Source organism: Balaenoptera borealis, assembly GCF_965194805.1.
Source record: "Balaenoptera borealis genome assembly, chromosome: 12".
Taxonomy (NCBI): domain Eukaryota; kingdom Metazoa; phylum Chordata; class Mammalia; order Artiodactyla; family Balaenopteridae; genus Balaenoptera; species Balaenoptera borealis.
This window is the reverse complement of record NC_138869.1, coordinates 74505331-74520522: the sequence shown is the minus strand read 5'-3', so window position 1 is coordinate 74520522 and position 15192 is coordinate 74505331. Positions and strand designations below refer to the sequence as shown.

Sequence of the window (15192 nt, the reverse complement as noted above, 5' to 3'; positions counted from 1 at the left end):
CTCCTGGACTGTGGTGGCCGATGGGGATGGGACTCTTTTTTTTTTTTTTTTTTAATAAATTTATTTTATTTATTTTTTTGGCTGCGTTTGGTCTTCATTGCTGCGTGCGGGCTTTCTCTAGTTGCAGCGAGCGGGGGCTACTCTTCATTGCAGTGCGCAGGCTTCTCACTGCCGTGGCTTCTCTTGTTGCGGAGCACGGGCTCTAGGCGCATGGGCTTCAGTAGTTGCGGCGTGTGGGCTCAGTAGTTGTGGCTCGCGGGCTCTAGAGCGCAGGCTCAGTAGTTGTGGCACACGGGCTTAGTTGCTCCGCGGCATGTGGGATCTTCCCGGACCAGGGCTTGAACCCGTGACCCCTGCATTGGCAGGCCGATTCTTAACCACTGCGCCACCAGGGAAGTCCCGGGATGGGACACGTGATTCTGAAGCGTCCCTGCCCCACCCCCAGGGGTACTGGTGGAAAGGCTGTGGGGTGAGTAGGGAAGGAGGAACACTGTTGTTATTATTTCAGACTGCAGTTCAGAGAAATGACGGCTACTTTCTCGTCACGGGGCTGTGAGCAGGGTTTCTTAGAGGACGTGGGAAACTGGTCTTGGGGCGGGCAGAGCGAGGTCAGTTTTATGGACCCAGGAGAGTCATGAAGCACCCCCTGCTCTCTCTTGTATCCCTTCCACCTCCTGAGTCAGTCAGTGGCCCTTGACTATACATTAGAATCACCTGGAGAGGTGAAAAATACAGCACCTGGAGATCTGAATTCAGCTGGTCTCCAGTAGAATTTTTTTCTTCAACTCCCCAGATGGTTCTAACATGTAGCCAGGGCTGAGGAGGTCTCTGAAGTAAATGTTTCTTCTTCCTGGACCTTAGGAGGGCTGGAGGCCTGCTTTCTTAGGTTACAAGATCATGAGAATCCTGGGTGTTTCCCTACCAGTGTCCTGACTAGCCCCGTCCTTTACAGCAAGACAACCTTAGCCCACAACTGTGTTCTTATTTAACAGCTGGGAGAGCAGGCCTGGAGGAGTTAGAGAACTTTCCCAGTGTGTCCCCAGTCCAGAATCTTATCCATAGACCTCACGGATGACCACCACAGTCATGATTTCTTTGTTCTAAAGATTCTAGAGAAATGACTTCTCCCCGCCCTATGTACCATCCCGTGTACCTTCTTGGACACACCCTATGCAACTACGGGAAAGAATTTAGAACTTGGAATCAGAAGACCTGGATTTGCATCCTGGTTCTGCCAGGGGTGTTCTTGGACCCCATTCAAGAGTTGGTTATAATAATCCCTTTAGGTGTGGGGATGGAACAGAGAACATTCTTTGGAAACCTTAAGATGCCTTGCAAACGTTAACTTCTGTGGAGCAGTTATCTCATCAACATGTCATGACCCAGGGCTGTGTTCTAAATGGGGGGGTGGGGAAGGGGGGAGAGAGCAAGCTAGTTCAGATTTAGGAAAGGATAAGATTGGCTGCCTCCTTTCTCTCCCCAGGATGAGTTTGGGCCTTGCGGGGAGCCTCGGGCAATCTCCTCCCCTTATACCCCAAACAGTGGGTCCTTAATCCTTTCTTCTGGCTATGGGTGGGTGAAGGATAAGGACTAAACTGGGCACGGGGTTAGTGTGGTGGCCATCCTGGCACCTCCATTCTCCCTTCCTGGGGGCTGGTGGCCTCATTCCCTCTGCAGGTCCCTCTAGTGTGGTGTCCTCCCCGCAAGGCCTTCTGTGGGAGGGGAGCCTTCCCCGTGGGTTTACCCTCCCCAGCTGGGCGTGGCCCCCGGCTGCTCCTGGGGGTGTGGCCTGTTGGGTCCTCCTGGGTGGTGAGGAGGCCCCAGAGAGCCCCCCATCCCCAAGGGGGAGGCAGCTTGTGTGACACCCCCTCCCTCACAGTGAGTGACTGTTTCGAGCTCAAGGTAAGGAATAGGAGGCCTGGGTTGGACAAGTGGCTTCCGTGTCCCAGGCCACCTTCCCTCTCAGCTACCTGCTGTCTCCCTCCTCCTTTCTGGACATACTTGTCTGGTGGCATGATTGCCAGGTGCCAAATGGTACCTGCCCTCCCAGTGACCCATCCAAGAGATGCTAGAGATGGCTGTTCCTGGATAGGCTTCCTTTGAGGGAGGGGTAACAGGGAGGAGGTGGGGGCCGGCTGGGGCTTAGTGCCCTTCCCTCTGCCTTGCTGCCCAGCCGGTAGGCAGCTGCACCCCTGCAGGGGTCCTCCACCCTGGGGCTGAGTGTAGGACCTTGGAGGGGCAGGTCCTTCCCTCCAGGCCTGTTTCCCAACCTGTGAATAAGAGGAGAATACCAGACCCCCAGGACTGCGGAGCCCATGTGGATGGAAAGGCTAGCAGTGTGCGCGGGTGTCAGAGAGGAGGGAGGGGATGGTCGAGGGGAGGGGCTTGCTCTCCCCAGGTGGGCTCCCCTCGCACCTCTCCCCCAGCCCCTGTTGTCGCAGGTGCCGTCCGGACGGAGGCGGTTCCTGAGGGAGCATGCAGCCCCCTTCTCTGCCTTCCTCACCGACAGCTTCGGCCGGCGCCACAGCTACCTGCGGATCTCCCTCACCGAGAAGTGCAACCTCAGATGTGAGTCGCCCTTCTGGGCTCCTGTCCCTCTGCTGCAGTAGCCCCTCACATCACCCCCTGTCTAGGAATGCTTCTCAATCCTCCCCATTCCTCTTTCTAGAAAACTCCACCCGCCCTTCTTCCTTGCTTGCCAGGTGGGGTTCAGGGGCAAGGTAGGGGTCAAGGGTGAGTTTTATGATCCTGGAAGCTGGGTTCTACTTGGGATTAAGTTGGAGAACAGAATTGCTGTTGGGTTTAGGATTGAGGTTGGCCTGGGATCTCCCACTCTTCGGGGCTCTTTCCCCTCCCTCCTGTTTCCTTGCGGTCCCCACGGTTCAGGACGTGGCATGGGGACTGCTGGACGGTGTAAACAAGTGAGATAGGCAGCAGTGCCAGCTATAAAGACACCCCAACCCCAGTCCCATGAGACGAGTTGTCTGGGGCCAGGCTAGTACACAGAGTCCTTGTTTCATAACCCCACGCGGAGTGCTCTGGGCCAGATCCACTGCTGGAGGGACTTCCGAAGTGTGTTTGTCCATCTGTCCTGCCTTCCTTCCCTCCCTCCTTCTCTTCTTCCTTCCTTTCTCTCACTGTCTCACAGTAAGAAATATATTTACTTCATGGCCCAGTAAATACGTGCATGTGTAGTAAATGTTTAACCAAACAATATTCATTACGTGCAGTACCGATGTTCTGATGTTGTTACCTAATCTGTTCCATCTTAAAAGACCAATTCTGGACCCTTCACTGATTTGACTGAATGAGCCCCTAGCGGATCCTGACTGCTGGTACTGATTAAACCCGTACCATGGGATCTGATGGGAGGAGGTGGTGTCCCCCTCACCGGCCAGGGCTCGCCTCATTTATCCCCTTCTGCTACCTCGCCCTGAACAGGCGGTACCTCAGTTTTCCAACCTGTGAAATGGGACTGATGATCACCTGAAGGAGATAGGCTGGGTGTGAGAACATGTGTAGCCACAGAGGAGAGCAGCTTTGCCCAGGCCAGGGAGCACCTCCCAGCCTCCTTCACCTTAGGACACACAGAGAAGGGTCCCTGTTTGTCAAAACCAGATGAAATGAAGGAGGTGAACGATGGCAGAAGGAATGGGCCCAGGGCCCTGGCCTTCCAGGCAGACCCCGCCCAGCGGCCCCTCGCTGAGGGGCCAGTGTCTCGGCCTGCCCTACCTCCAGCCAGGCTGAGCTGTCAGCCTCATTTATCATCTTTAAGCCCTGAGGGACAGCAAGGCCAGCTGGGGAAGGGGTGTTAAATTCTGTAGGTGAGAGTGGTGAGCCCCAAAGAGAATCTGGCCTAGGGTTTGTGCCACCTCAGACTTGGCCGGGTCTTTCCTCATGGCTGGGGTGGGGTTCAGGAGACACTTGTGGCCTGGTGGGGGAGTTGGGGACTGGCGACATCGCAACCTGATTGCTGCAGTCACTTCCTTCCTCCACGTCCCCTCCCTCCCCTCAGGTCAATACTGCATGCCCGAGGACGGTGTCCCTCTGACCCCCAAGGCAGACCTGCTGACCACAGAGGAGATCCTAACCCTGGCCCGCCTCTTTGTGAAAGAAGGCGTAGACAAGATCCGACTCACGGGCGGGGAGCCGCTCATTCGGCCGGACGTGGTGGACATCGTGGGTGAGTTGGCAAAAGTTGCCACCACCTCTCCCAGCTCGTGCCTCATCCAGCTGGACTCCAATATTAATATCAGAAGCTAACACTCCTTTCAGGCGTTATGCTCACAGAGTCCTATGCCTTCTGAGACAGGTACCATTATTATTCCCATTTTGTAAAGAATTGAGGCACAAAGAAGTTCAATAACTTGCCCAAGGTGACAAAGCTAGTAAGTGCCAGAGCCCAAGTGGTTTGATGTCAAATTTAGACTAAAGTCCTCACCAGGGCTTGGAGGCCCACGTGATCTGGTTCCCGTCAACCGCAGAGACCTCTCTCCTGCCACTTGGCCTCCATCCTCCCCTCCATTCACACTGCCAGGCCTTTGCACATGCTGTTCCCTTTGCCAGGAACACAGGGCTCCCTGCCTGCCTCATTCAGGGGTCTGCTCCAGTGTCATCTGCTTGGGGAGACCTCCTTGGCCGCTCTGTCTAAATTCCCCCTCACATACCCCAGCTGCTCTGTCTCCCAGGAGTTGGCACAGTACAGCCCATGGGCCAAAACCGGGCCACCACCTGTGTGTGTGCGGCCTGCAAGCTAAGAATAGTTTCTATATTTCTAAATGATTGAAAAAGAAAATCAAAAGAATAGAATTTGTGGCGCTTGAAAATTATATGAAATTTTAAATTCACTGTCCATTAATAAAGTTTTATTGGCACATAGCCACACCCACTCATTTACATATCTCCCCTGTTGCAGAGCTAAGTTGCCACAAAGACCATATGGCCAATAAAGCCAAAAGTGTTTACTGTCTGGCCTTTTAACAGAAAAAGTGTGGCGATCCTACTCTACCACGTGGTGTTATTTGGTTGGTTTTTATCTGTCTCCTTATTAACTAGCATGAAAGCTCTCACAGAGCTGGGCAGGTTCTGTTCACAGCTGTGTTTCGAGCACCTAGGGAAGCGCCTGACACACAGTTGGGGCTCACTGGTGTTTGCTGGATGAATGAAGGTGGTTCAAAATACGATCTCTGAAGGATGACGTGTCCACGTGTGAATCTCAGCTGCACCTCATACTAGTAGTATATCTTGAGCAACTTTTAAAGTCCATCCTAAGCCTTCAGACAGAGAGGGTAACCTACCTTATAGGGTGGACCTTGGGAGGAAATGAGAAGGAAATGCCCAGCTAGTGGCGAGTGCTGTGTGTGACCCAGCAGAGCCTCTCGCCATATGCTGGTTCTAAGCCCCGAGGTCAGGCAGAGACCATGAGCATTTAATTGTAAAAGATGGAATCCGAGGAAAATAAGTTTCCATGTTCTTGACTGCTGAGGCCCCGGCTCCAGCTGCTCGGGGTGGGATCTCCCAGCCCCCAGCTCTCTGCCTCACTTGCTGGTTCAGTAAACGTTCTCTGGAACGCCTTCTTAAGTGCCCGGCACTGTGCTGGCATCAGAGGGGAGTGAGCCGCAGGCCCTGCCTTCAGGGACCCCAGCCTATTGGTGGAAGCAGCCTCTGGAGCCTGCCGCCATCTGGTGAGGAGCCCAGGTGCTGTGGGAGCCCCGAGGAGGGGCCCAGGGACCCTTGCAAGCTCTTTCCTCCCTCCTTCCCTGTGGCCAGCTCCCTCCCACCCCCACCGATCACTTGACCTGGAATCCTGCCATCATTCCTAGGCTACACATGCTGGCCCAGGGGAGTTGACCTGACCCCCTCAGAGCCTGAAAAGCAGCCTGGGTTCCAGGAAAGGGCCAGACCTGGCTGGCTGCCAGGCCCCAGCCCCCTCGGTCAGGGCACTTCATCTGCCCTCTGTCCAGGGCCTGTGGGCGAGCCTGTGATCACTGCTGGTCAGAGAGGGGTGACTGAGCGCAGACGGGAGGACGCAGAGTCTCCACGGAAGCCACCACCTTGCTCAGTAGGAGGCCAGGGAGCCAGGAGAGGTGGCAGCCCTGTTCCCGCTCTGGGCTCTTCCACCCCCTGGCCGTGTGAGCTTGTGCAGGTTCCTGCCCCGCCCTGGGCCTCAGTGTCCTAATCTATGCGCTGGTCACCTCCCAGGCTTTCCTGCTCTGATGGCCCTGGGTTGTTGGTCCTGGCTGATAGCGTGAGGCTGGCAAGGGTTTATCACCACACAGATGCTGGTTAGGACAGGGACCAGCTGCAGTGACTGACCTTGGAGGATTTATCTCTTGCTCTAAGGGTGTGCACTGATGGGGCAGGGGTTGGGGGCTGGGAACTCTACCCCTCCCCAAGCCCTCCCCCAGTGCTCCAAGACGAATGGCAGCTGCTGTGCTTGCTAACACTTTGACATCTCCCAGCCTAGCTCCTTTGATCCTCCCCAGAGGTACTTCTTCAGAGCAAAACCACCCCGAAGGGCAGGGCAGGTGGGGCTATTAGGGAAGAAGGGCTGGGGTAAGGGGAGGGGGATGTTCATAAGCACTTGTCCCGCCCTCCCAGCTGAGAGTTTCGAGGGACCCCATCCTGGGGGCGCAGAGTGAAGGGGCTGCCGGTTTCACCGAGCAGGCTGTCCTGGTCACTCCGGGTCCCTGCCTGAGGCTGTCAGCCTCGGGACGGGTGTTGTCGATCTCCGCCTGAGAAGTCCGCTCAGCTCTCTGTCAGCCATCTGTGATCCCCTCCACCAACCCCAAGACGCTCCAGCACTCCTCCAGCCCGGCTTGTGTATGAACAAGTTCCTCTCCTCTCTCCTTTTCATGGGTGTAAGGCAGCGCTGTCCAATGCAACTTTCTGGGGTGATGGAAATGTTCTCTGTGTTGTCTGATGAGGTAGCCAGCCTTGGGCTTCACAAGCGGCTATTGTGACTGAGGAACTGAATTTGGAACTTTATTTTCATTGATGTAAGTGCCCACGTGTAGGTAGCAGCTGCCACGTTGGATGGTGAAGGTTTGAGATTTTCCAAAAGAAATTAAAAGAGGGAAACTATAGGCACACCTTACTTTATGGTGCTTTGCTTTACTGCTCTTCACAGATACTGCGTTTTTTTACAAATTGAAGGTCTGTGGCAACCCTGCATTGAGCAAGTCTATCGGCGCCGTTTTTCCAACAGCATTTGCTCACTTTGTATCTCTGTGTCACATTTTGGTAATTCTCACAATATTTCCAACACTTTCATTGTTATTATTTTTGTTATGGTGATCTGTGATCAGTTATCTTTGTTACTACTGCAACTCCCTGAAGGCTTAATAGTAGTAAGTTTTAGCAATAAAGTATTTTTTAATAAAAGTATGTACATTTTTTTAGACTAATGCTATTGCACACTTAATAGACTAAAGTATAGTGGAAACATAACTCTTACATGCACTGGGAAACCAGAAAAATCCATGTGACTTGCTTTATTGTGATACTTGCCTTATTACAGTGGTCTGGAACCAAACCCACAATATCCCCAAGGTATGCCTGTAAACATACAAGTATCAATACTGTGATAGTGTCGGCAGTGTTTGCAGAGGACTTATTTTGGATTCTAATTTCAAGACTGACTTTCGCTGTCAGATGACAGCTTAGTTGGAGAATCAGTCAGTCCTGCAGGCTTTCCCTGTTTTGTTGTTTTGTCCTTCCTTCCTCCTTTCCTTTCTTCCGTTATGTTGAAGAAATGAATTATGGAGTATCCAGTTCTCACAGCTTAGAGCCCACAAGAGGCCTAATGCAATGGAGAGCCATTAAAGGTTTTTGAAATGGCGTGAAGTTTTTTGTTTCATTTTATTTTTGATGGACTCTAGTTACCTTGAATTAGATTAAATCATAATCCTGGGTTTGTGAAATAATCTCATTATTGATCCATGCATGGCCTTTTTTACTTTATTCATACAAATTTATTTACATGTTTTAATAATGTTATGAATTCCTAAGGAAACCCACTACCTCATCAATTTTTTTGGAAGAATCAGAACCCTGGCAAGAATCTTTAACCACCTCTGTGGACTTTCCTACCCTGTACTTCCTCCCTCCCAAGGAAACACTCCTAAATGTGGTGTTTATCATTCCCTTGCTTTTTAAAAATGAGATGGTGTTTTTGAACTTTATAAGAATCGTGCTGTGTGCAGTCTTTCAGGAATTACTCTTTTTGACGCAACTGAAACTAACATACGTCATCCAGAGTTGCAGTTCATTTTCTCTGCGATCTCCTGTTCCATTAAATGAATATACCACACTTCCTGTTAGTGAACATTTGGGTTGTTTCCAGTTTATTGATATTATAAACAGTGCTGCTTTAAATGCTTGTATTCTCATTCATGTGTCTTGGTACACAGTTTCTCTAGGAGTGGAATTTGCTGGGTTACTGAATATGTGAATGTTTCATCTTGGCAAACAATTTGGCATTGTCTTATAGTGGTTGTGCTACTTTACACTCCCCCCAGCAGTACATAAGAATCCCCTGGATCCTCCCCAACATTCAGTATTATCATTCTGGACTTTCGCCAGTGGACTGGGTATAAAATGCTATTTTATTGTGGTCTTGATTTGTACTTCCTTGTTTAGAATGAGGTCAGTCATCTTGTCACCTATTAGCCATGTATATTTATTTTTCTCTTTAATACCAAATCATATCATGTGCCTATTTTTCTATTTGGTTATTTATCCTTTCATATTGGTTTGTTCCAAGTTCTTGATGTATGTTGCAAATGTCTTCCAATTTGAAAAACAAGCCATACTTTGTGTAACAATTCTTTTGACAATAGTAGTTCTTGAATTTGTCAGTTCTGTCTTTTATGGTTAGTGCTTTTTTTTTTTATTATTAATTAATTAATTTATTTACTTTTGGCTGTGTTGGGTCTTCGTTTCTGTGCGAGGGCTTTCTCTAGTTGCGGCGAGCGGGGGCCACTCTTCATCGCGGTGCGCAGGCCTCTCACTGTCGTGGCCTGTCTTGTTGCGGAGCACAAGCTCCAGACGCGCAGGCTCAGTAGTTGTGGCTCACGGGCCTAGTTGCTCCGCGGCATGTGGGATCTTCCCAGACCAGGGCTCGAACCCGTGTCCCCTGCATTGGCAGGCAGATTCTCAACCACTGCACCACCAGGGAAGCCCTGGTTAGTGCTTTTTGTACTTATTAATGAAACACCTCACCCAAGGTCAGAACAACTACCTGTGTTTCTACTAGAATATTTAGTTTTGCTTTTTGCTTTTAAGTCTAGTTAATCTGTGGATAATTTCAGGGAATCCAGTTTCATTTTTTTCCATGTGAATGGTCATTTTTTCTAGTTCCTTTCATTGAATAGTTCCCACTTCCTCCATAAATCTACCATGTGTGCACTGGTCTGTTTTGGGTTCTGTTCTAATCAGTTTGTCTACCTCTATGCCAGTATCATACAGTCTTAATCTCCGTAGCTTCATAGTAAGTCCATTATCTCATAAGGCAAGTCCTTTTTATTCTTCAGCAGTGCTTTAGCTATTCTAAGCTTTGTCCATCCATGGAAAGTTTAGAATCTGCCTACCAAGTTCCCTGGAAAATTCTGTTGGGATATTTTTTCTTTTTTTATTGTGTTAAAATACACATAACAAAATTTACCAGCTTATTTAAATGTACAGCTCATTGGTATTAAGTATTCACATTCACATTTATGCAGCCATCACCACCATCTATTCCCAGTCTCCTGTAAATCTGAAACTCTATACCTATCAAATAATGACTCCCCATTCTCTTCTTCCCCAGCCCCTGGCAACCACCATTATACTTTCTAGCTTTATGATTTTGGATACTGTAAGAACCTCGTATAAGTGGAATCATGCAGTATTTGTCTTTTTGTGATTGGCTTATTTCACTTAGCATAATGTCCTCGAGGTTCATTCATGTTGTGCCATATTGAGGAATTTCTCTTTAAGGCTGAATTATATTCCACTGTATGAATACGCTACATTTTGGTAATTCATTCATTGGTCAACTTGGGTTGCTTCTATGTTTTAGCTATTGTGAATAATGCTGCTATGATCATGGATGTACAAATATTTCTTTGAGACCCTGCTTTCAGTTCTTTTGGGCTTATACCCAGAAGTGGAATTGCTGGATCATGTGGTAATTCTGGGGTTTTTGAGGAACTTCAATACTGTTTTCCACAGTGGCTATACCATTTTGCATTCTTATCAGCAGTGCAGAAGGGTTCCAGTTTCTCCACATCCTCACCAACACTTGTTGTTTTCTGGGTTTTTTTTTTTTTATAGTAGCCATCCTAGTAAGTGTGAGGTAGTATTGCATTGTAGTTTTGATTTGTATTTCCTTAGTGGTTAGTGATGTTGAGCATCTTGTCATGTATTTATTGGCCATTAATATATCTTCTTTGGAAAAATGTCTCTGAGTCCTTTGCCCATTTTTGAATTGGGTTGTTTTTGTTGTTGTTGAATTTTAGGAGTTCTCTATTATTCTAGATATTACTCCCTTAACAGGTATATGATTTTCAAATATCTCCCCCATTCTGTAGGTTGCCTTTTTCCTCTGTGGATAGTGTCTTTTATGTACAATTTTTTAAAATTTTCATGAAGTCCAGTTTGTTTTTTCTTTTGTTGCCAGTGCCTTTGGGTCATTGGATTTGGCAGCGATTTCTTGGATATGTTATGAAGCTTTATTCCTATGATTTCTTCTCAGAGTTTTATTGTTTTACATTTAGGTCCAACTGCATTCTTTTGCATGCGAATATCCAGTTTTCCCAACACCATTTGTTGAAAAGACTGTCCTTTCTCCATTGAATGGTCTTGGCACCCTTGTCAGAAATCGTTTGACCGTGTATGTGAGGATTTACTTCCTGGGCTCTGTTTTATTCCATTGGTCTTTATGTCTGTCTTTATGCCAATACCACACATTTGATTACTGTAGCTTTGTAGGAAGTTCTGAAATTGAAATGTGAGACCTCCAGTTTTTTTGTTCTTTTTCAAGATCATTTGGGGTCCCTTGAGATTCCATATGAATTTTAGGATGGGTTTTTCTATTTATACAAAAAATATCATTGGGATTTTGTTAAGGATTGCATTGAATCTATAGATTGCTTTGGGTAGTATTGACATTTTAACAATATTAAAAAAAAAAACAAAAAACAAAAAAACAATATTAAGTCTTCCAATTCATGAACATGGGATGTGTTCCCATTTATTTATGTCTTTTTAAATTTCTTTCAGCAGTGTTTTGTAGTTTTCATTGTACAAGTCTTTCACCTCTTTGGTTATGTTAAATCCTAAGTATTTTATTCTTTCTGATGCTGTTGTAAATGGAATAGTTTTTGTAACTCCCTTTACAGATTGTTCATTGTTTGTGTATCTGTTGGGATTTTAATTGCATTGTATCAAGTTGGGGGGAATTGACATCTTTTTTGTTCACATACCCACCTTCCCACAGCCATTTCCCTCCTATGCCCTGTTCTTTGCTCTAGGTAGTTGGCCCCTAGGCTCTACATCACCCAGGGTCCCTTGCCTGTTGGGTTCCTGATGGGTTTGGCCAATGAGATCAGGTTTTGTTTTGTTTTTTTTCTGCTCCTTGCTCTATTTCTACACTGGGTTTTTGACTGTAGCTAAGTTCCCTTCAGAGCTGAAACTCCTACAGGGCAGCCGATCTTCCATGGTGACTTAACTGGACTCCTAACTTAATTTCCTCCCCAGGTCCTTTTGGCCCAAGGCATGGTTATGGATCCCTAGTGTTGCTAGTCTGAGTGCTGTACTATTCATTGTTGAGACCATTAAGTCTGCCCACACCTTCGTGAGTAGTCCTTTCATTAAATTCTTTATTTTAACCATCTGGGATGAATTCTGCTTTATGCTAGGATCCTGAGAGTTACAGTGCCATGTTTAAAATCATATTTTCTATTATTGTCGTGGTTGATATTCTTATCACTCTCTTATCAATGCTGTAATATGTCTGTTTAGAGTCCTTGGAGTTTTCTCCACTAGCAACCACATCATCTGCAACTAAAGACAATTTTTTCTCCTATCTTTAGGCCTTTAATTTCCTTTTCTTGTCCTATTGCAATATCTAGGATCTCAAGTACAATTTTGAATAGTAGTGGTAATAGAAAAATACTCCTAATGTTTCCCCATTTAGAATGATGTTTCTTTCTTTCTTTTTTTAATTTTTATTGGAGTATAGTTGCTTTACAGTGTTGTGTTAGTTTTAGAATGATGTTTCTCAGAAGTTTTTTTCACAAATTACTTTTTTTTCACAATAACTTTTAGGTAATGAAGTTCCCTTCCTAGTACTAAGTTTGTTTTTTTTTAATTATATACTTTCTTAATGTGTGTTAGGATGATCTATGATTTTTCTTTTTTACTCTGTTACTCTGAATGACATTGATAGCTTTTCTGATATTGTACCTGGAATACACTCAACCTAGGCATGGTCTGCTATGCTTTTGTCTACTGTTAGGTTCAGTTTGTTAATATTTTGTGTAAGTTTTTGCATTTATATCCATGAGTGAAATGGGTGTATGATTTTTCATTTTCATGCCTGCCTTAACTGATTTGTGGTATTAAATTTCAAAGAATGAGTTAGGTAGTGTATCAGGCTGCTAAAACAGAATGCCACAAATTGGGTAGCTTACGAACAGCAAATGATTTCTCACAGTTCTGGAGGCTGGAATTCAAGATAAGGGTGCCATCATGGTCAGGTGTGGGCTTTCTTCTGGGTCACAGACTTTTCATTGTATTATATCTTCACAAGGCAGAAGATACTGGAGAGATCTGTAGGATCTTTTTTATAAGAGCACTCATCCCTCCATCCTTATGACCTAATCACCTCCTAAAAGCTCCACCTTCTAACACCATCACATTGGTCGTAATCACTTCTTTAAAAGTTTGGTAGAGCTCACGTGTAAATTGTCTGTGCCTGGTATTTTATTTGCAGGGAGATTTTTAATTGCAGCTTCAATTTCTTTAATAGTTACTGTATTATTCAAGTTCTCTACTTTTGGAGTCAGTTTTGGTAGGTTTTTTTTTTTTTAACTTATCATTATGTCAGATTTGTTGTTTGAAATTGTTGGTAATATTTTCTTATTATCTTTTTATCTTAGTTTTACTTGTTTTGTCTTTTTTATTCTTAATATGGTTTATTTGTGTCTTTATCTCTTTTTGTTGTTAAGTCTTGCAAGAGGTTTGTCCATTGTGCTATTCTTCAACAAACCAACTTTTGAACTTGTTGAACCTCTTATTGTATATTCGTATTCTATTTCATTATTTCTGTTTCTGTCCTAATGTAGCCTATTGTTTTCATAACATTTAGTTCTAAGTATTTCTTAATTTTTATTCTGATTTTTTCTTTGATCTATGAGATATTTAGAAGTGTTTTTAATTTCAAAATATGAGGATTTTAATTCATGTTTTTATTAAAGTGTAATTATATTGTGGTCAGAGAATCTTATCTCTATGAAACTTATCCTTTTAAATTTATTGAGAATTGCTTTATGACGTAGTATATTGGCAGTTTTTATAAATGTTTTTTATATACTTGAGGAGCTTGTCCTTTAATTATTACAGAAGAAGTCTATATTTGTTCATTGGATCCAGCTGGTTAATTTTATTTCCCAAACCTTTGGTTATGTCAATCTTGGCTGGCTTTTTATCTGCTTGGCCTGCCAATAATAAATAAGTAGGTGGATTTGTTAGTTTCTCCCAGAGGTCCTGTTGCTTTTATTTTATCTATAGTTGAGGTGGTTTTATTAGGTTCATATGTGGTTAGAATTGTTATGTCTTCTTCATAAATTGGATCTTTTATCACTATGTAGTAGGTCTCTCTCCATAATGATACTTTTAGTGTTAAGGTCTATGTATTTTATTTTACTAAAGCTATATCAGCTTGCTTTTAGCTTTAGTATGCTGTTTTATCTGTTTTCATCTATTCATTTTAAACCTTTCTGTATCCTTATACTTTAGATATGTCTCTTATAATAGCACATAGCTGTTACTTTGATCAAATTTGACAATCTTTGACTTTTAACTGGCAAGTTTATTCTAGTTGCCTTTGTTGTAATTATTGAAATAGTTGGACTCATTTCTACACTTTTTTTAGCTGTCATACTTTTTTTGTGCTTCTTTTTCCTCCTTTTTGACTTTTAAATAAATGACCCTCCCCCTTTTTTCTTCCTAACAAGGCAAAAAGTTTAGCACACTCTTAGGCCCTTGATTTTTTCAACCCTCCCCCACCTGTATTGTTGATATTTTCTATAATTTTTCTTTCAGGTCATTACAAATAGTCTGCCCCTCTGTATCTCTTGTAAGCACATGCTCTGCCTTTTTTTTTTTTTTTTAATTTACTTATTTATTTATTTATTTTTGGCTGTGTTGGATCTTCGTTTCTGTGCGAGGGCTTTCTCTAGTTGTGGCAAGCAGGGGCCACTCTTCATCGCGGTGCGCAGGCCTCTCACTATCGCGGCCTCTCTTGTTGCAGAGCACAGGCTCCAGACGCGCAAGCTCAGTAGCTGTGGCTCACGGGCCCAGTTGCTCCGCGGCATGTGGGATCTTCCCAGACCAGGGCTCGAACCCGTGTCCCCTGCATTAGCAGGCAGATTCTCAACCACTGCGCCACCGGGAAAGCCCCCACACGCTCTGCCTTTTAAGATAACAACAAACTTTACCAAGGTATTTGATCATTCATAATTTCCATAATTCTTACAGCATCTCCTGAATTTGTTTCTCTTCTTATTTGAATATTTCCTCTAAAAGTTTTTTGATGTGGGTCTAATGGTGACTCTAATTTTGATGGTGAATCTAATTAAATCTGACATACCAGGTAGTTTTTAAAATGTTTTAAAGTAGTAGTTTTATAATATTTTGAATGCTTTTAAAATCTTATGTTCAAGGTTCATTCCTTCATTATGTTAAGAATGTCACTGCATTGTCTCCTTACAGTCAGTCTGGCTGTTGGGAAAAGTCTGATGTCAGTATGGGTTTTGCTCTTGGTAATATACTCTTCTTCTCTGGAAGTTATTAGAGTGTTGCCTTTGTTATTTGATTTTCTTAAATTTTACTATAATGTGTCTAGGATAGGCTTTTCCTCATCTGTCCTGTTGGCATTCAGTGAAATCGTTCTTTCATTCTATTACATTTATGTTACATTTGGGGAAA

General features: G+C 44.9%; 1 protein-coding gene and 1 pseudogene across 14 annotated transcripts in view; one reads left to right on the top strand and one right to left on the bottom strand.

The window, feature by feature from the left end:
- The window catches only part of LOC309608268 (large ribosomal subunit protein eL42 pseudogene), a 217967-nt pseudogene that overhangs the window by 34457 nt on the left and 168318 nt on the right, over window positions 1-15192 (bottom strand). The window lies entirely within an intron of this gene.
- The window catches only part of MOCS1 (molybdenum cofactor synthesis 1), a 44782-nt gene that overhangs the window by 4929 nt on the left and 24661 nt on the right, over window positions 1-15192 (top strand). For 7 of the 13 annotated variants that reach the window (XR_014232767.1, XR_014232768.1, XR_014232769.1 and 4 more), the window contains exons 2-3: window positions 2427-2568; window positions 4016-4183. The exons of 1 other annotated variant lie outside the window; for it this stretch is intronic. Coding sequence is in view for 8 of the 12 variants with exons in the window: in XM_082347833.1 (XP_082203959.1) it covers window positions 2427-2568; window positions 4016-4183 (310 nt within the window). In the remaining 4 variants the exon portion in view is untranslated. The remainder of the gene's footprint in view (window positions 1-2426; window positions 2569-4015; window positions 4184-15192) is intronic. 5 more of the 13 variants (XM_082347834.1, XM_082347832.1, XM_082347828.1 and 2 more) reach the window with 1 other exon arrangement.